The 20012-nt window shown below is 45.4% G+C and overlaps 1 protein-coding gene across 2 annotated transcripts in view; it reads right to left on the bottom strand.

Moving 5' to 3' along the window:
• LOC140484606 (transmembrane protein 150A-like) overlaps positions 1–20012 on the bottom strand; it is a 120950-nt gene that overhangs the window by 34274 nt on the left and 66664 nt on the right. For both annotated transcript variants that reach the window (XM_072583112.1, XM_072583113.1), the window contains one exon: positions 18024–18091. In XM_072583112.1, the coding sequence (XP_072439213.1) occupies positions 18024–18091 (68 nt within the window). The remainder of the gene's footprint in view (positions 1–18023; positions 18092–20012) is intronic.

Raw genomic sequence — 20012 nt, 5'->3', positions numbered from 1 at the left:
GCTGCAATGGGTACAGGAAGACTGCAGAGGGGTGGGGAGCAGTGGGTGCAGGAACACTGTAGGAGGTTGAGAGCAGTGGGTGCAGGAACACTGTAGAAGGTGGGGAGCAGTGGGTACAGGAACACTATAGGAGGTGGGCTGCAATGGGTACAGGAAGACTGCAGAGGGGTGGGGAGCAGTGGGTGCAGGAACACTGTAGGAGGTTGAGAGCAGTGGGTACAGGAACACTGTAGGTGGGGATGCAATGGGTACAGGAACACCGTAGGAGGTGGTGAGGAATGGGTACAGGAAATACTATAGGAGCTGGGGAGCAGTGGGTATAGAAACACTGTAGGGGGTGAGGAGCAGTGGGTACCGGAATACTGTAGGAGGTGGGGAGCAGAGGGTACAGGAACACTGTAGGGGATGGGGAGCAGTGGGTACAGGAACACTGTACGGGGTGAGGAGCAGTGGGTACAGGAACACTGTAGGAGGTGGGGTCTAGTGGGTACAGGAACACTGCAGAGGGGTGGGGAGCAGTGGGTACAGGAACACTAAGTGATGGGGAGCAGTGGATGCTGGCACACTGTAGGAAGTGGGGATCAGTGGGTACAGGAACACGGTAGGAGGTGAAGAGCAGGGGGCACAGGAACACTGCAGGGGTTGTGGAGCAGTGGGTACAGGAACACTGTAGGGGTAGGGATGCAGTGGTACAGGAATACTGTAGGGCGTGGGGAGCACTGGGTACAGGAACTCCATAGGAGGTGGGGAGCAATGGGTACAGGAACACTGTAGGAGGTGGGGAGCAGTTGGTACTGCAACACTGTAGGAGGTGGGGAGCAGTGGATACAGGAACACTGTAGGAGTTGGGGAGCAGTGGGTACAGGAACACTGTAGGAGGTGGGGAGCACTGGGCACAGTAACACTGTAGGGGGTGAGGAATGCCGGTACAGGAACACTCTTGGGGGTGGGGAGCAGTGGGTATAGGAACACTGTAGGAGGCAGGAAGCAGTGAGTACAGGAACACTTTAGGGGGTGAGGAGCAGTGTGTACAGGAACACTGTAGGAGGTGGGGAGCAGTGGGTCCAGGAACACCATCAGAGGTCGGGAGCAGTGGGTCCAGGAACATCGTCGGATGTGGGGTGCAGTCAGTACTAGAACACTGTAGGAGGCAGGGAGCATTGGGTACAGGAACACTGTAGGAGGTGGGGAGCATTGGGTACAGGAACACTGTAGGAGGTGGGGAGCAGTGGGTACAGGAACACAGTCGGGGGTGGGGAGCAGTGGGTACAGGAACACTGTAGAGGGTGGTGAGCAGTGGGTACAGGAACACTGTAGGGGGTGGGGAGCAGTGGGTACAGAAACACAGTTGGGGGTGGGGAGCAGTGGGTACAGGAACACTGTAGGGGGTGGGATGCATTGGGTACAAGGACACTGTAGGGGGTGGGGAGCAGTGGGTACAGGAACACTGTAGGGGGAGGTGAGCAGTGGGTACAGGAACACTCTAGGGGATGGGGAGCAGTGGGTAGAGGAACACTGTAGGAGGTGGGGGCTGTGGGTACATGAACACTGTAGGGGTAGGGATGCAGTGGGTACAGGAATACTGGAGGAGGTTGGGAGCAGTAGGTACAGGAACATCGTAGGAAGTGGGGAGCAGTGGGAACAGGAACGCTCTAAGAGGTGGAGAGCCATGGGTACAGGAACACTGTAGGAGGTGGGAAGCAGTGGGTTCGGGAGCACTGTAGGGCATGGGGTGCAGTGGGTGCAGGAACGCTGTGACGGGGTGGTGAGCAGTGGTTCAGGAACACTGTAGGGATGGGGTGCAGTGGATACAGGAACACTGTAGGGGGTGGCGAGCAATGAGTACAGGAGCACTCTAGGGGGTGGGGAGCAGTGGGTGCAGGAACACTGAGGGGGTGGGGAGCAGTGGGTAGAGGAACACTGTTTGGGATGGTGTGCAGTGGTACAGGAACACTGTAGGAAGTGGGGGCTGTGGGTACAGGAACACTGTAGGGGTAGGGATGCAGTGGGTACAGGAACACTGGAGGAAGTGGGGAGCAGTGGGTACAGGAACATCGTAGGAAATGGGGAGCAGTGGGTACAGGGAGTGTAGAAGGTATGGAGCAGTGGGTACTGGAACACTGTAGGAGGTGTGGAGCAGTGGGTACAGAAACACTGTAGAAGGTGGGGAGCAGTTGGTACAGGGATACTGTAGGAGGTGAGGAGCAGTGGGTACAGGAACACTGCAGGACCTGGGGAGCAGTGGGAGCACTGTCGGGAGGTGGACAGCAGTGGGAACTGGAGGAGAGTATCGTGATAGGAATGTGATCAATTTAAATGGAGATACAGTCAGCTAGATTTTCTCAACAATGTACATGCCTTTTGTTTAAATTTTCAAATGTTTGCTCCCCTCATACAGTCAGGGGCAAGAACAGGTACATCCTCACTACTAAATTAAGTCATGTTTGGCTCATTTATCGAGAGCCTAAAATGTCAGGAAATATTCCATGACCACTCACTGAAGGAAACAGAAGGTGGAGGAGGCAATGGCCTAGTGGGATTATCAGTAGCCTCTTAATCCAGAGACTGTGGTACTGTTCTGGGAGTCCAGGTCCCGTGAAATGTGATATTCATTCTGGAATGAAGAGCCTAACAATGACCTTGAAACTTTTGTGAATAGGCCCTTTAGGAAAGGAAACCTGGTGTCTTCACCTGGTCTGGCCTACATGTGACTCCAGGCCCACAGCAATGTGGTTGACTTCTAACTGCCCTCAGAGTGCTTAGGGATGGGCAATAAATACTGGCTTAGACAGTCATGTCCACATCCCGTCAATGAATTTTTAAAATGTCACAGTGCCAAACAGAAGTTAAGGTAAACTAACCAAATGCTTTGTCAAATAAGAATCTAGAATTTGTAGAGCACCTTTGGCAACCTCAAGATGATCCAAAGTATCTCACAGACAAATAAGATCTGTCTTAATTGCAGTCATTATTGAGACAACAGCAATGGGCATGAACAAATTATATCAATCTAGATAATTAGTGACATTCACCCTTGGAGTCCTAAATCCAGCAAAAAAACTTAGGCATCAGCAGTTTGTAAAGCAGCAGCAAATTCCCTTGAGGAAATCCAGCTGGTTTGTGAGCTGTGACCTTTTGCTTCAGAAATTGTGCTGCTCCGAAATGGCCTCGGTTCTCTTAATGGCATCTTCTAAAATGGAACTGCATCAATGACTCACAGGCCATCCGATTAATAAATCCGGTCCTTACTGGAAGTGGATCACCAACATCTGGCAAAATCTGTCAGACATGGAGATCCTGTTGGAGATATACAGCAACATCCGAAGAATGTAAGAGACGAAATACCACTTCCTGGTAGCTCATTGCTAAAAATGTGCCTTCAGTCCAATTCTACACTCACATTCTTCCTCTGTTCTCTCTTTTCTCTGGGTTCCAGCTGAACTCCACTCCATTTTATTCACTCCCTTCTTAGAATTTCTATTATAACATTTGCAAAAGTAATTCTCCTTTCTGAAAGCACACCACTGGCTGTAAAGAATGTGAATAGAACTTTATAATTGCATTTTTTTTTTCATTTCCTGTCTTCTGTATTATTCTGTAGCAATAACCTTTTCTCTTGAGTTCGTTCATGGAAATTGGGCTTCCCTAGTAAAGCCAATACCTTTTGTCAATCTCTACTTCAGAAGGTGGTAATGAGCTACTTTCTTGAATACAACTGAGTAGCTTGCCAGGCCACTTCAGAGGGCATTTTGGAGTCCACCACATATAGGTCAGACCAGAATACATCAGCAAATTTCCTTCTCTATAGGAAACTAATTGCACCATATCGGTCTTTATGACAATCCAGTAGTTTCTTTGGTTACCATTATTGATAGTATTGAGGGTTCCAGAAACCGCACGTAGACCTCAAGAGGGAACCTGCTACTGTTATATAATGGAAAGATTATTTCTACTGAATTTCACTCCACTCTTCTGTCTCTAGACTCTTTTTGTTTTGTGAAAGTAGACAATGGCTTGATATTTTGTGAGGTGTATCCATTATGACTCCCACGATCTCTTTCGTGATTGCCTAGATCAATATTGTTCCACTTATCCTGCACTTCCTTTGAAATTCCATATTCCTTGGATGCTGCCTGAACTGCTGTGCTCTTCCAGCACCACAAATCCAGAATCTGGTTTCCAGCATCTGCAGTCATTGTTTTTACCCCATAGTTTCCTGACAAGCAACACCAAGGAATGCACACAAACAGTGAGGCAGTGAGGATAGTGGTGCACCATTTCATCCATCCTTCAATGAGAGGAAGGAGTCTGGAAAAAGACCTCTCATCAAATAATTGTCTCACTGTCCTTGTTCAAACAAGCCAGTTGGGTATTGTCATTGCTTCTCATATTAATCATGAGATGTGTATGTAGCCATAGTTTTCTAGATATGAAAGATATCGAGGAATATTGGAATGGTACAAGAAAATGATATTGAGGTAAAAAAAAATCAGACATAATGTAGATGAATGACAGAACAAGTTTGATGGGCCAAATTGCGTATTGTTCCTATTCTCTCTATTTCTGTGAGATTTTAAAAAAAAACGTTTTTCTCTGTTTCAGTTCTTTCAAAGCCAGACTCCATGTGCTGCTGGGGAGATGTGGAGGTAGGGGGTTGGAAGTGAGACAAAACTTGTTGGGGGGGGGGGGGGGGGGGGAGGGGAACCAACAGGGTGCATGCTATGTTCAGTCTGCTCAGGTCTCCTGACCTCTGCCCTCTCCTGATTGTGTGATTGCAGCTGACTTCTGTTGACAGTATCTTTCTCAGTATCTGTCCCAAGATTGAACAGAAGAAAGTTTTTGGAGACTCCCTCCTTGGGTGCAGGGCCTTACTCAACATGAGAAGAAAAGTTCACCAGATTTAGCATGGAGTTCAATGCCTCAGAATTTTGCAACTCATAACCTTACAAGAAATAAAATAGGGAACCAGAAGATTGGATGCGCTTATGACTTGGATGTCCTGCTATCTCCTTCTCCAATTTGCACTCCTACTGAGACAAAGGCCTCCTCAGGTGCTCACAAACCTCAAACAAATGGGTGATATCTGTTAGTAGATTTAAACTAGGGTTAGAATCATAAAATCTCCAGTGTGGAAACAAGCTATTTGGCCTATCGGGTCCATCCTGCTCCTCCAAAGAGCATTCCACCAAGATCCACCCTTTACACTCTCCTTGTAACCCTACAGTCCCATGGCTAATCTACCTAGCCTGCACATCCCTGGATACTATGGGCAATTCAGCACAGCCAATCCATCTAACCTACACATCTGTGGACTGGGGGAGGAAGCTGCAGCAGCTGGAGGAAACCAATGGAGAGGATGTGCAAACTCCACATAGACAATTGCCCAAGGGTGGAATTGAACCTGGGTCCCTGGTGCTGAAGAAACAGTGCTAACCATTGCGCCACCATGTCACCCAGCAGTTGTTCAAATAAAAACTACGAGACATTGGTTTTCCTTGTGCAGAGAGTTTATTGACTATCCAAGTCTGGCTGCTGTATCCCCAGTCATAGCTAATCCCTTTATACATACCTAGACATCAATTAATTAACAGCTGTAACCTGTCTCCTTTCTGTCCCTAATTGCATCTCCTTTCAGTCATTCATGGTACGTGGGCATTGCTGGCTGGACAAAAATTTATTACTGATCCCTAACCTGCGTTGAGAAGATGGTGGTAAACTGCCTTCTTGAACCACTGCAGTCCATTTGCTGTAGGTTGACCCACAATGCTGTTAGGGAGGGAGTTCCAGCAACACTTGAGAAGTGACAATATATTTCCAAGTCAAGATGTTGTGAGACTTGGAGGAGAACTCGCTTTTATTAACAGTCTCAGTGGATATCTGTGAAAGTGGAACAAGAAGTGAGGCTGTGGCAGAGGATGTTATGGTCATCTTATTTAAAGGAAAATATACTGAAAGGAGGAAGGTCTAGAGATACTATGTGTAGTGTCCCTGCCTCTCCTGAGCCAGAGATTCTAGGTACGAATCCTATTCCAGTCCATGACGACCAAGGAATATATGTTCATAACACAGTCACGACAAGCAGGCTGAATAGCATCCTACAAATCTTTCTGATACACCCATAAAAGGTATGGGAAAGAACAGAAGAGATTCCTGATAGCCATGTGGTGACCTAGAGATATTATTGCTAACTATTTGTCCAGTGACCTAGAGAATATTTTGGAGACCTTGGTATGAATTCTGTGATGGCAGATGGTGAAATTTAAACTCAATACATGTCTGGACTTTAGACTAATGATGACCATGAAACCATTGCCAATTCTCAGGAAAAATCCATCTAACTTACTAATGCCATTTAGGGAAGGAAACTGCTATTCTTGCCTGGTCTGGCCTACACGTGACTCCAGACCCATAGACTCTTAACAGTTAGATACAACATTAAATGCTTGCCCAGCCAGCAACACACACATCCCGTTAATGAATAAAACAGAGATCCTGTGGATCAGACTGGTGCCAACAGCACACAGTTCAATTCTCGTTCCGGCTGCGATAGGTTTGCAATTTACCTTCTGTGGTGAAGATTGTGGTGCTGTGGGTTGGACTTGCCTTTAAGCAAAGAACTCAAGAAGAAGAAAGATAGTGAAGCAGTGGAGAGCAAATTGAGCATCCCACTGAAGCAGTTAATGTACAAAGTAATTACTGCATTACATTACCAGATTAATCATTACATTCAAAGGTTAATAATTAACAATGGATAAAGTGTTACATTGAGGAATTAGTGAGATGTGATACACCAGGGAGCATTACACTAAAGGATTAATGAGAATGTGGGGGTTACTGATATGCACTGAGAAGTGTTACACCAAGAGTTACTGAAACATGACAAATGACCTGCATTCAAATAGTGCCATATCCCAACCTCAGGACACCCCAAAGCCAGTTAAGCAGACTGGGGTGGCAGGTTGCTCAGTGGTTAGCACTGCTGCCTCACAGCACCAGGGAGCTGGGTTCAATTCCTGCATTGGGTGACAGTTTGTGTGGAGTTCGCACATTCTCCCTGTGTCTGTGTGGGTTTCCTCCGGGTGCTCCGATTTCCTCCCACAATCCAAAGATGTGCTGGTCAGGTGAATGGGCCACACTAAATTGCCCATAGTGTTAGGTGCGTTAGTCAGGGGTAAATGTAGGGTAATGGGTCTGGGTTGTTGTGGACTTGTTGGGCTGAAAGGCCTGTTTCCATTCTGTAGAGCATCTAATCTAAAAAAAAGATGTTGTAATCTCTGTGGATTACCACTTTGATATGTTCAAGACGCTGTTGTGCTTCACCAATGGTCGTCCCAATGATCCCTTGAGCAATGTTGTCAACAGCTCCTTGCTCCTGCATGGCTGCAAGGTCAGGGGTAGGTGCCAGACAAAGGATGGCTCAAAAAGTCCTCAAAGGCCGTACAGGAGAAAGACTGTGTATCTCTTACCAGCTGTGAATGAAGTAGGTTGTAAAAGAAAGCTGCTCCCAGCCATGAGGGCTCAACACCACCAAAATCCAACTTCCAAACCATCAAGATTATGTGGACAATGCCAATATCACCAAGGCCGCCTTATTACGTGCTGGTTTCTGCAAGGGTCCAATGTCTGAATCCTTTGGCTGGTTATGGGGTCAGGTCTGTGAACCTGGAGTTCCTGGTCAAGATCCTGCACCTGGACAAGAGACGTGAAGGCCAATCATCAGCTGTGTTGGGACAGGGGTGTCTTTGGGCAGCAGCATCTGTAACTGAGTAGATCTCTTCTACTCACCTTAAATGGGAAGGACGCTAGAAAAATAAAGGCCCAGTGCCACTTTCTCCTGGTTGAGGAACCATTCTTTTGCAAGATCACGGGCAGAAAAGGGAAATTTTTAATTTCACAACTTGGAATGTTAGAAGACTCATCTCAAGAGTGAGCACCCATGAAGAACTCTAGATATATTGTGTGAGATTTTGAGATTCCAAATTGACATCCCCACCCTCAATAAGACCTGCCTTCCTGAGAAGGAGCAGTTAAGGAGCAAATTGCAGGATGCAAGTCGCACTGGAAAGGCAAGAGTGACAGCAATCCTCATATCCGCACAGTTGGCTTTGCAATCAGGACTAGGTCCTTGCGTGCATTGTCAAAACTCCCCAGTTATAGAAATGAAAGACTGATGACACTTCACCTCCATCTGAGCTGTAACCATGAGGTCACCATTGTCAGTGCTTATGCCAAGACACTCGAATCCCATGAAGACATGAAGGAAACATCCTATTCTAACCTTGAGGAAGTCATCACTGCCAACTCAAAAGATGGCAAGGTCATTCGTTTGGGGGAATGTGACATCAGGCCGCTACCATTGGGAAATAGGGGTGGAAAAGGCTGCAAATGGTGTCATCTGGCTGACAAAGGCTGCTCAGCCTGGCCTCGTTATCACAATCAGCTTCTTCCTGCAAAAGGACCAATACAAAACCACATTTAGAGTGTAGGTTTGCTCGCTGAGCTGTAGGTTTGATATCCAGATGTTTCATTATCTGGCTAGGTAACATCATCAGTGGCGACCTCCAACTGAAGTGAAGCTGTTGTCTCCTGCTTTCTATTTAAATCTTTCTCCTGGATGGGGTTCCTGAGGTTTGTGGTGATGTCATTTCCTGTTCGTTTTCTGAGGGGTTGATAGATCTAGATGTCATCTATGTGTTTGTTTATGGCATTGGGGTTGAAGTGCCAGGCCTCTAGGAATTCTCTGGCATGTCTTTGCTTAGCCTGTCCCAGGATAGATGTGTTGTCCCAGTCGAAATGGTGTTTTTTTTTCATCCGTGTGTAGGACTATGAGGGAGAGAGGGTCGTGTCTTTTTGTGGCTAGCCACCATTTCGACTGGGACAACACATCTATCCTGGGACAGGCTAAGCAAAGACATGGCAAAGAATTCCTAGAGGCCTGGCACTCCAACCACAATGCCATAAACAATCACAGATCTAGATGCCATCTATCAACCCCTCAGAAAACGAACAGGAAATGACATCACCACAAACCCCAGGAACCCCATCCAGGACAAACATATAAATAGAAAGCAGGAGACAACAGCTTCGCTTCACTTGGAGGTCGCCACTGATGATGTTACCTAGCCAGGTAATGAAACGTCTGGATATCAAACCTACAGCTCAGCGAGCAAACCTACATCCTAAACCTCAACCTGAGCTGCAAATCTTGCACAAAACCACATTCTAGATCAAAGAACTGACACCTCTTGCATTACGTCATTGTTCAGGTCAAAGTGAGCACTGTATCGCTTGGTCTGTGTGAAGGACTGGTGCCTGTTGGACAGATCATTGATTGATTCAGTCAGTAATGTACACCCACTGAGCATCAAAACATCACAAAGACCAAAAGGTGGAAGAGGTGAACTGCAATGTCTTAGTCCTAAAGCAGCCCAACTGAAGACAGGAATTCCAAATTCAGCTCATGACCGATCTGGAAAATCTTCCCTTGTTTAACTCAACTCTAGAATTCTAGTGCACTCAAAATAAAGTCGGCTGTATGAGATTCCATTGGGTTTGAGCGTCATCATCACCAGGATTAGTTTGACAAACTGCTGTTGAATTGTATGACCTCCTGGAACAGAGCCTTCACTGCCTAGCAGAACAAGTCAAGGATGCAGATCAAAAGGGCAGCAATCTAACAGCTCCAGGCCTTTGCCCAATGGCAAATCCAGTAGATGAAAGGTATGAGATGGGAAGAGAAAGCCTGAGAGATCCAGCAACATGTTGGCCATCAGGACACAAGGCTTTTCCGAAGCCGCCAGGCCCACTTATGAACTGATGTTAAATGGATACGATTGTCTTGCTCACAGGATGGTACTTCTCTTCTTCAAGATCCAAGGATACTCCAAAGAACATTTTCAGCAACTCAACAGTGAATCCACAGCAGCAGCTGACACTCTCCAGGTTATCCCTCCGGGCCCTGCGGTGGAACATGGCAATCAAGTTTTCCACATTGAACATTGAACTCCCATAAATAGCAATGAGATGAAAAACCAGGTCCTGTGGGTGCTGGCAGATGAATAAATAGAATGGCCTTACTCTTCTTTAAAGAGGTGTCACTCATCTGAGAGAACAGAGCTTAGTTTCTCATCAAACTTTCATCCCAAATATTACTAACTCCTGATAATGACTGCACAACAGAGAATTAAATACGTAATAAATGTTACTATAAGCGATAGTGATACATGATTAACGCAGTGTTACACCAAAGGGTTAACTATGTGCAATGATATATCTCTTCAGCTTTGTTTCTGAGTTTTATTTGCACTACATGACATTATTGGAACAGCAGCCAAGTATTGCACCAAGTTTGATATTAATCTGAGAACAATAAAAGGTTATTCATAAATCAGAGCTGATATGATGCATTAGAACAGGCTCGTGTCAGATTTACTTATATGGGGAAAGAATTAGAGTTCAGCAGAAAGGCATAATTGTACAAGCACAGACTCCCAATAATTTGGAGTCCCGTTCTCATAAAATTGGCTCTATGCTGTCAAACCTCAGGTTACATTCAAATGTCCAAAATTCATATTGTGTGCAATCTTTTGCCTCCGTGACCAAGTCTACCATTGTCCAATATCTGGGATAATAAAACTCAGGGTGAACAAGGAAGCCTTGAAGCATGATAATAATACCAGATGTCACCTTAACCTTGATTTCTCAGACTTGGTAGATTACCATCACACTGGTATACCTGCGTAGTTCAGGGCAAACCATGAACTCATTGCAAAAACACAAGTGAGCAGCCTGTCAAGTTAAAATATCAATAATATTAGTTGAGTCACAGAATTGTGTTCAATAATGACTTGAGTTTGCATTGTGTTACAGAGAGTAACAGTTTGGGGAATTATCAGAGAGCATCATAATTACTGATCACACCAAACAGAACACAGAAGAGTTATATCATGTGGCAACATTTGGTCTGGCAAAAAAAGTCAAATTTTCCAAACACTTGCTGAGGAGTTTTGGTTGTTTCTGGAGAGTGTGGATAGGAAAATGCAGTAAGCAGCTGATCTAACGAATTATTTTTATCATCATTTGGAAAGCTGGCCATTCTGATGTGCAGGTGTGCTCAATTGGAACAAACCAGTCTTTAAACAGCAGCCCAGCTGGAATATAGAGCCAGTCTCAGGTGTCCACAAAAACCCCTTCTGATTCACTAATGACCTTTCGGGAACAAAATCAGTCTGGCCCTACATGTGAGTCCAGCCCCATAGCAAGGTGGTTGGCTCTCAACAGCCTTTTGAAATGGGTAACTGTGACCCTCAGTTTAAGGATGATTAAGGATGGGAAACAAATGCTGATCTTTCCGGTGAGGCTGACGCACCCAAAAAACAGAGTAAAGAAACACAAATCTAACACTTCCCACTGGTGCAGTGCATATTACCTTGTATGACCAGCATGGACTTTTTTGGACTGAACGGTCTGCACTGGTGCTGTTAATATTATTCATTACTTTTTAAAAATTCATGCGATCAGGGCATCACTGGCTGAGCCAGCATCTGCTGCCCATCCCTAATTACCTAGAGGGCAGTTAAGAGTCAACCACATTGCTTTAAGTCTGGAGTCACATGTGGTCCAGACCAGGTGGGGAATGGCAGTTTCCTTTTGTAAAGGACTTGAGTGAACCAAATGGGTTTTTTCAACAATTGACAAAGGTTTCATGGTCACTGTTAGACTCTTACTTCTGGATTTTTATTGAATTCGTATTTCACCATCTGCCACAGTAGGATCCGAACACAGATCCCCAGAATGTTACCTGGGTCTCTGGATTAACAGTCCAGTAGGCCATCACCTCCTCCGCTGGCTTTTCAGCAACAAGCCTGACTGGAGGTCAAATCTTTCTCGGAGAACAATCTGATATCTCGCTTTCGTGATCTGCAGTTACAATATTTCACCAATAGGAGTGAACCAGCAATGTCTTATTAATGTCTTCCTCCATCTGCCCTGTAGCAAAGACCAGGTCAGCAGGGTTCAAGAGAGCAGCAAAGGACAAATTTTCTTTCTTTTTGTTGCAGGCAGTCGCCATCTTGAAATGTGGTGGGCCTACACAGGAAGGCCTTGTTACACACCATTATCTGAGAGGCAGTACATGGCATTGAACACGCGGTAATCATAGGGTCCCTACAGTGCAGATAGAGGCTGTTTGGCCAATCAAGTCTGCACTGACGCTCCTAAGAACATCCCAACCAGGCCCGCTCCGCCACTTTAACCCCGTATTTACCATGGCTAGCCCACTTATCCTACACATCCCCGGAGATTAAGGGGCGGTTTAGCCAATTTATATAGTGGAGGAAAGGTCACCATTGAAGGAGCTGAAAGTGGTTTGGCCTTGGACACTGAGGAAATCCAATGGAAATGTCCTGGGGTAAGGTATTGGGCTGGTTCCAAATAATGGAAGAGCTTCCTGACTCCCATTTTGATTTTGATTTTAATTTTAATTTTAATAGGATACCTTAATGCCACACTCAGTCAAGTGTTGCAACGTGTGTTGCTGGAAAAGCATTGCAGGTCAGGCATCATCAATTGTGCAGGAGACTCGACGTTTCGGACATAAGCCCTTATCAGTCAAGTGTCCTGAGTATTCTGAACTCCAGCCACAAGAGATCCTCAACTCTGTTTAACAAATCTAGTCTCCCTCATTGTTGGCCTCAGTAACATTCCAGCTTTTAACATGAAAGACCACAGAACATACCAGAAAAGATGGACAAGTTCCCACATGCATACACCCTGGGCCAATTCCTAATATTACATTTCCCAAGGCAAACGCTTTTTAAATGAACAATTTACCTCATGTGAGATTTTGTTTAATTCCTTCCTTATATAAGTGTTGCTAACTTGTGCACAGTCTGCATGAAAGCTCCAGGTTGCTGTAAACTCACATCGTTGCCCAGCTTAGACACAGCATTGTGTATAAATGGGAATCAGCACAAGTTATGATCTGCACAGCAGAGCTTTGAATTTTTAAAATGCCCTTTCAGAGGATGTGGGCATCCTCTGGCTGGGCCAGCATTTATTATCCGTCCCTAGTTGCCTTTGCGAAGGTGGTGGTGAGCTGCCTTCTTGAACCGCTGCAGTCCATGTGATGTAGATAAACCCCCCAATGTCCTTAGGGAGGGAATTGCAGGTTTTTCACCCGGCAACACTGAAGGAATGGTGATACATTTCCAAGTCAGGAGTGTGTGTGTGTGTGTGTGTGTGTGTGTGTGTGTGTGTGTGTGTGTGTGTGTGGTGGAGAGGAACTTATATATGGCGGTGTTTCCATGTATCTGCGGCCATTGTCCTCCTGGATGTTATAGGTTATGGGTTTGGAAGGTGATGTCAAAGAAACTTTGGTGTACTGTTGTTTTGCATCTCGTCGATGGTATACACTGCTATCACCAAATGCCAGTAATGAAGGAAGTGAGTAGTAAAGGTGATGGATGAAATGCCAAACAAATGTGCTTCTTTGCCCTGGATGGTGTCAAGCTGAAATGTTGTTGGTGTTGCACTCACCTATTTAAGTGGAAAACATTCCATCACAATCCTAGCTTTAGCTGTGCAGAAAGTAGACAGGGCATTGGCAAACAGGCTGTAAGTTACTGGCTGCAGATGATGAGCTCAGGTTTACTGGAAAGCAGGAGGCATATAAAAAGGTCACGTGATCAACAATACCGTCCAGCACATTTCCTCCATTTGCTACACCTCCATCCTTGAACCTCACCTCTCCAACCGCAACAAGGATAAAACCCCCTGGTCCTCACCTTCCACCCCACTAATCTCTGGATATAATGCATCATCCTCTGCCATTTCTGCCACCTTCAGTCAGACCCCACCACCAGAGATACAGTTCCCTCCCCACCCCTTTCAGCACTCTGCAGAGACCATCCCCATCACGACTCCCTTGTTAGGTCCATGCCTCCCACCAACCCACCCTCCATTCCCATTACCTTCTCTTGCCACTGCAAGAGGTGCAAAACCTGTGCCCACACCCTCCTCACCTTCATCCAAGGTCCCAAAGGATCCTTTCCCATCTGGCAGAGATTTTCCTGCATAACTAAGCACCTCATCTACTGTAAGTAAAAACAATGACTGCAGATGCTGGAAACCAGATCCTGGATTAGTGGTGCTGGAAGAGCACAGAAGTTCAGGCAGCATCCAAGTAGCTTCGAAATCGACGTTTTGAGCAAAAGCCCTTCACCTCATCTACTGTGTCCGTTGCCTTCGATGTGGTCTCCTCTACCTTGGGAAGACAGAACACCAATTTGTGGAGCATTCCAGAGAATATCTCCAGGACACATGCACCAAACAACCCCACTGCCCTGTTGCTGGACATTTCAAAACCTCCTCCCATTCCGCCAAGAACATCCAAGTGCTAGGCCTCCTCCACCGCCAAATCCTAGCCACCCGACACCTGGATGAAGAACATCTCAGCTTCCACCTTGGGACCCTCCACTACACAGAATCAATGTCGATTTCACCAATTTCCCCATCTCCCCTCCCCTTGCCTTGCCTTATCCCAGGTCCAATCCTCCAGCTCAGCACCGCCCTCTTGAACTGTCCCAACTGTCCACCTCCCTTCCCACCTATCCACTCCACTCTCCACTCTGACCTATCACCATCACCTTCATCTACCTATTGCAATCCCAGGTGCCTTCACCACAGCCTCACCCCACTCACATTTAACTCTCAGCCCCTTTGCACACCCCCCACATTCCTGATGAAGAGCTTACGCTCGAAACATCAACTCTCCTGCTCCTTGGATACAGCCTGACTGGCTGTGCTTTTCCAGCGCCACACATTTTGACTCTGAGCTCCAGCATCTGCAATCCTCACATGCTCCCCTTGGAATAGTGAAGCCTGGTGCTCACAGGAATGAAGGCTGCAGAGACAGGGGCAGAGTCAGGTTATCATGGAGGTGCAAGTAAGCAGTCTTAGAGATGGAAGGGATGTGTGCTTAGAAGCAGGGCCTGGGATCAAATAAGACATTGGGTTTGTGCAGAGTCTGGTTCAGCCTGAGATAGGGACCAGACAGAGGGGATAGAACCAGTGACTGGGGAACAGAGTTTGTGGCAGGCACGAATGTCTTTGGTTTTCCCAATAAATACTCAGTTACAGCCAACAAAGCAAAACTCTTGCTTCCAGAGGAAGTGGTGGAGGCTAGCACAATTGCAACATTTAAAAGGCATCTGGATGGGTATATGAATAGGAAGGGTTTATAGAGGTATGGGCCAAGTGCTGGCAAATGGGACTTGATTAGGTTAGGTTATCTGGGCGAGTTGGACTGAAGCATCTCTTTCTATGCTGTACATCTCTACGACTCTATGACCATGACTCTTTCGGAAAGATTGGAGTCTGGTTTCGGGAACCATGGTGGTGTGTTGGCAATGGGCACTGCAGCATAAGTTCAAATCCCACTGGAACAGATGAGGAATTTAAAAATAAATTAAAATCTAGGGGAAAAAAAAAACCTAGTCTCAGTAATTAAGGCCACGAAATGTGCATCTACTGTCATAAAAACCCATCCAGTTCATTAATGTCCTATAGGGAAGGAAATCTGCTGTCCTTACCTTGCATAGTTTACATGTGACTCCAGACCAACAGCAATAAGGTTAACTGGTAAATGACCCAGTCAGTCAGCCAATGAAAGAAGATGGTTCACTAACATTACCTTCAGGGTAATTAGGGAAAGGTAATTAACGCTGGTCTTGACAATGATGCCCACATCCTATGAATAAATAAAACATTTGCACAGCAGCAATACATTTCACAAGCTATAGGCTTTGCTTTGGGCTTTTCTTGAAGCCAAAAGGAAACAGTTGCTCCACAGTAAATTGTGGCCAATTTTCAAAATGAAACCATTTCAGACTGGCTTGAAATATTTTCATTCTCTGGACAAGTGCTTTTTTTGCACTGTTTTAATTGTTTGGTGTGTTTAATCAGCTCAAATTCTATGCAATGTCAAGCTATGACATAATAGCTGTTTGTGTATTGCTACTGCACCATGATCCTAACTTCAACAGTGCAGTGCACAGCGGTTCTTCAGCTAAAACCTGATGAAGATAATTGACATACCACAGCCCAGTCAGGACACGATGACCTCTCATAGAGTTGCCTGTTCAGCTAACATTTTGATCCCATAATGTAGCAGGAAAAGAAACTTGTTCCAGTGGTTTATCACCAGCTATTTAAAACAAAATTCATGCACCTCTCCTGAATTTTCCTGTCGTATATTCTGGTTTGGCATAATTTCAGGGGAGGTGATGGCCTAATGGCATTATGCTGTAATCCAGAGACCGAAGTAATGTTCTGGGGACCCAGATTCAAATCCCACCACGCCCCAGGAATCTGGAATTAAGGATCTAATAATGACCATGAATTCAATGTTGATTGTCAGAAAAACCCATCTGGTGCAGTAATGTGCTTTAGGGAAGGAAACTGCCTGCATGTGACTCCAGACCCAAAGCAATGTCGTTGATTTTTAACTGTCCTCTGGGCAATTAGGGATCTCCACATCCCATGGGTGAATATGTGGCTCTTGCCGAGTGAAGTTGTTTAATTGCTTCCATGAAGGGCCCCGATTCCTTACAAATATTTGGTACCCCATCCTGATAGCTATTCTTCGGATATGAGAGTGGGAACAAACAAGTTTCAATCACCCTCCCCCTACCTCAGGATAGTTCTTCAACAATTCCGTAAGGTCTCACAATTGCCCCGTCCTAACTCAATTTAATTGCTTCAATGGGCAGCACCAGGGACCTGGGCTTGATTCCAGCCTTGGGCGACTGTGTGGAGTTTGCACATTCTCCCCGTGTCTGCGTGAGTTTTCTCCAGGTGCTCCGGTTTCCTCCCACAGTCCAAAGGTGTGCAGCTTAGGTGAATTGGCCATGCTAAATTGCCCATAGCGTTGTGGACTGTGTAGGTTAGGTGCATCAGTCAGGGGAAATATTAAGTTCTAGGGTAGGGGAGTGGGTCTGGGTGGGATACTCTTTGGAGAGCCGGTGTGGACTCATTGGGCCAAATGGCCTATTTCCACACTGTAGAGATTCTATGATTCTAATGTAACAGGGTGGGATTTGAAGGCTCAACAGAATGTTTTCAAGGATGAGGAATTTTAGAGACAAGTTTACAAGTTGTGTTTGTTCATTGTAGTTCTCAAGTTGTCTGGTAAAGTGGGGACTGTAACCAACAGATTAGAGATACAATACAGCTAATTCCAGGGAGCTGTCCTATCCCCAACACTGGCCATGTCACTTGTCCTGCCCTTTGTTATACAAAGATTTAACTGTAGATATCTAATACAAGTGTCATATTTACTCCTAATGATTGCTTATATCTGGGTTTCATAGCCAATTCTCAGCTTTGTTTGGAAGGTCAGGATTTAGTGTGGGAGACAGGAGGGTCAGAGGGGATTTGAGGGAAGTTCCTTTCAGCCAGATGGGCAGTGGAGAATCTGGATCTCATTGTCTGAAAGGGTATAGAGGTGTAGACCCTCAAAATACTTAAAAATGACCTGGAAATGTGCTTGTCATGATACAGACCAAGTAGGATGAAGCTGGCTGAACAGTGCAAACACGATAGCCTGAAAAGTCTCCTTCCATGCTGTAAATCTCGATGATTCAACCATTCCCCAGACACAATGACCCTGATTTTAACTCCGTTAGTGGGGGGATTTTAATCCCAGCCCGTGTTTCGGTTCCCTATTTACTCGTCTTCAAATTGAGCCTGGCAGTCAAGAGCTGAGCTGTGTGAAAACGATTGGGAAAAAGATGATCTTATCTGGTTACTGTAAACACTTGCTCGACATCCTGCTGATGGGCTGATATGGAGGAGGAACATGTGCGCATAAACAACCAAACTCCAGCCAACGCAGTGTATGGCTCATGGAACATCACCGCCAAAAACAAAAAGATAACACAACATTGCTTTCACACCATGACAAGTGCCCAGCGAGCAATTCGGGCACTCACTCAGCTCCGGCTGTGCCGAAGGGCGAGACTTACCCATGAAGGACCCGACACTACAGATCAGACTGAAGAGGCAGCTCTCAGGAGGGGAGGTACCACACTTACTGTAGGGTGGAGGGGGGAGAGAGAGAGAGAGAGAGAGAGAGAGAACACGGTACTGAGCATCACAGACTTTTTTTTCTGCAAACAAAACCAGCAGCTACATGAACTTTCACCTAATTCTCATTCTGCTTGGGGTCCTTTGAAGAGCATTTTAGGAATTTCAATCTCTGGAGGAGCTGAAGCCCTTGGGTCAATATGTTTCCAGCCCAAGACAAAAAGAAAACAAGTAAGTAAGATCAAGGAGAGCAAAAGAAGAAAACAACTGAGTGGGAACCAGAGAGAGTGACAGTGAGAGATAGATACAGAGAGATAGGAGATCAAAGGCATCTGTTTTTAAAGTTCCCTCAAGCTTACTTATAGCAGGTATGATTTACCTGGTTAGCACGTAAAACAATATTTGTCATCACATCTTGGCACATATGCTAATAATATATCAAATCAAGCAGATCATAAAACAACCAGAAGATCGGTCAATGTTGGAACAGAGGCATCGTGAATTATTTTCATTTCACGATTGATGTGTATAACATAGATAGGCAAAAATCCAATTAAAATGGGATAGGTAATCTGACAGAGGATTTACAATATCACCAGCTTTCTCCTCACTAAATCACTTCAAACATTTGATCGCTGAAGTTAACTGGAAGACTTTCAACACATTTCCACTCCTGTAACAAAACAGTGATCGTGTCTATCACACAATCACCACAGATCTTCTTGTTTCATCTAACAACAAACCGAAGTAACTAAAGATGGTGGAAATCAGAAACAAAAGTAGAAAATCGCTGGAAACATCAGGTCTGGCAGCATCTGTGGAGGGAAATCAGTAAATATTTTGGGTCCAGTGACCCTTCTTCAGAAGGGAGGATCACTGGACATGAAGCGTTAACTCTGCTTTCTCCTCACTGATGCTGCCAGAATGGCTGAGCTTTTCCAGGAACTTCTGTTTTCATTTCTTGTTTCATTTGCTGGAATACTGGCTCCTTGGAGAATAGTGGCTGGGAATAGTGGCTGGGCAACTGGGGGTTAAGGGCAGGGAGACCTTTGTTTTAACATGAGTTGAGAAATGCCTGCAGCTGCAGAGCTAGTTCTATTTCAGGAAGGTTACTTTAGCCCGAGAATAGAGGGAAAATCCACCCTCTGATATTGTGGGGGAGGTCGGGTGCTCTACATGACATGACAGAGCTTCCTGGAATCAAAGCAACTATTTATTCACATTTTATTAACTTTCTTCAGAGGCTCTCTATCATCACTGACCTGGCCAAATATTTACATGTTTAATATTAACCCTTTATTCTATGCAGCCAGAGTTAAATGGCTCATGTTGTGCAACTCACAAGTTTGAAGAAAATCAGTCCCACTTTTCACAATGTCATATTGTACAGAAGGAGGCCATTCAGTCCAACCTGCATGTGCCAAGTTTTTGAAAAAGGTAACCAATTCATGCCACTTCCCTGTTCTTTCTTCATAACTCTGCCTCTGTTTGCTCTCCATCTATTTATAGAGGAACTTACAAAGTAGGAGCAGAATTGGCCATTGGTCCCTCTCTGCCATTTAGTAAAATTCTGGCTGACCTGATTGGGGCCCCTACTTTCGGCCCTTAAACCCTTTCTGCTTCCCCGTCAATTGAAATTTGATCTAACTCAACCTTAAAACTATTCAATGAGCTAGCTTCCACTGCTCTTTGACGAGAAGACCATAAGAAACAGGAACAGGAGTAGGCCATTCAGCCCCTTGAGCCTGCTCTGCCATCCAAAAGGAAGACATTCCTTACATTCAATTTACAGCATTTTCCCCAAAAGCCTTGATTCCCTTACTGATCAAGAATCTATCCATTTCAGTCTCTGGGAAAGAGAGTTCCACTGACTAATGACCCTCTGAAAGAAAACGATTCTTCCTTTTCAAACTAGTCCATCCCACAAA

This window comes from Chiloscyllium punctatum, chromosome 13, assembly GCF_047496795.1.
Source record: "Chiloscyllium punctatum isolate Juve2018m chromosome 13, sChiPun1.3, whole genome shotgun sequence".
Taxonomy (NCBI): Eukaryota; Metazoa; Chordata; class Chondrichthyes; order Orectolobiformes; family Hemiscylliidae; genus Chiloscyllium; species Chiloscyllium punctatum.
Note: the sequence above shows the minus strand (reverse complement) of the source record. Positions and strands in the feature narration are given on the sequence as shown.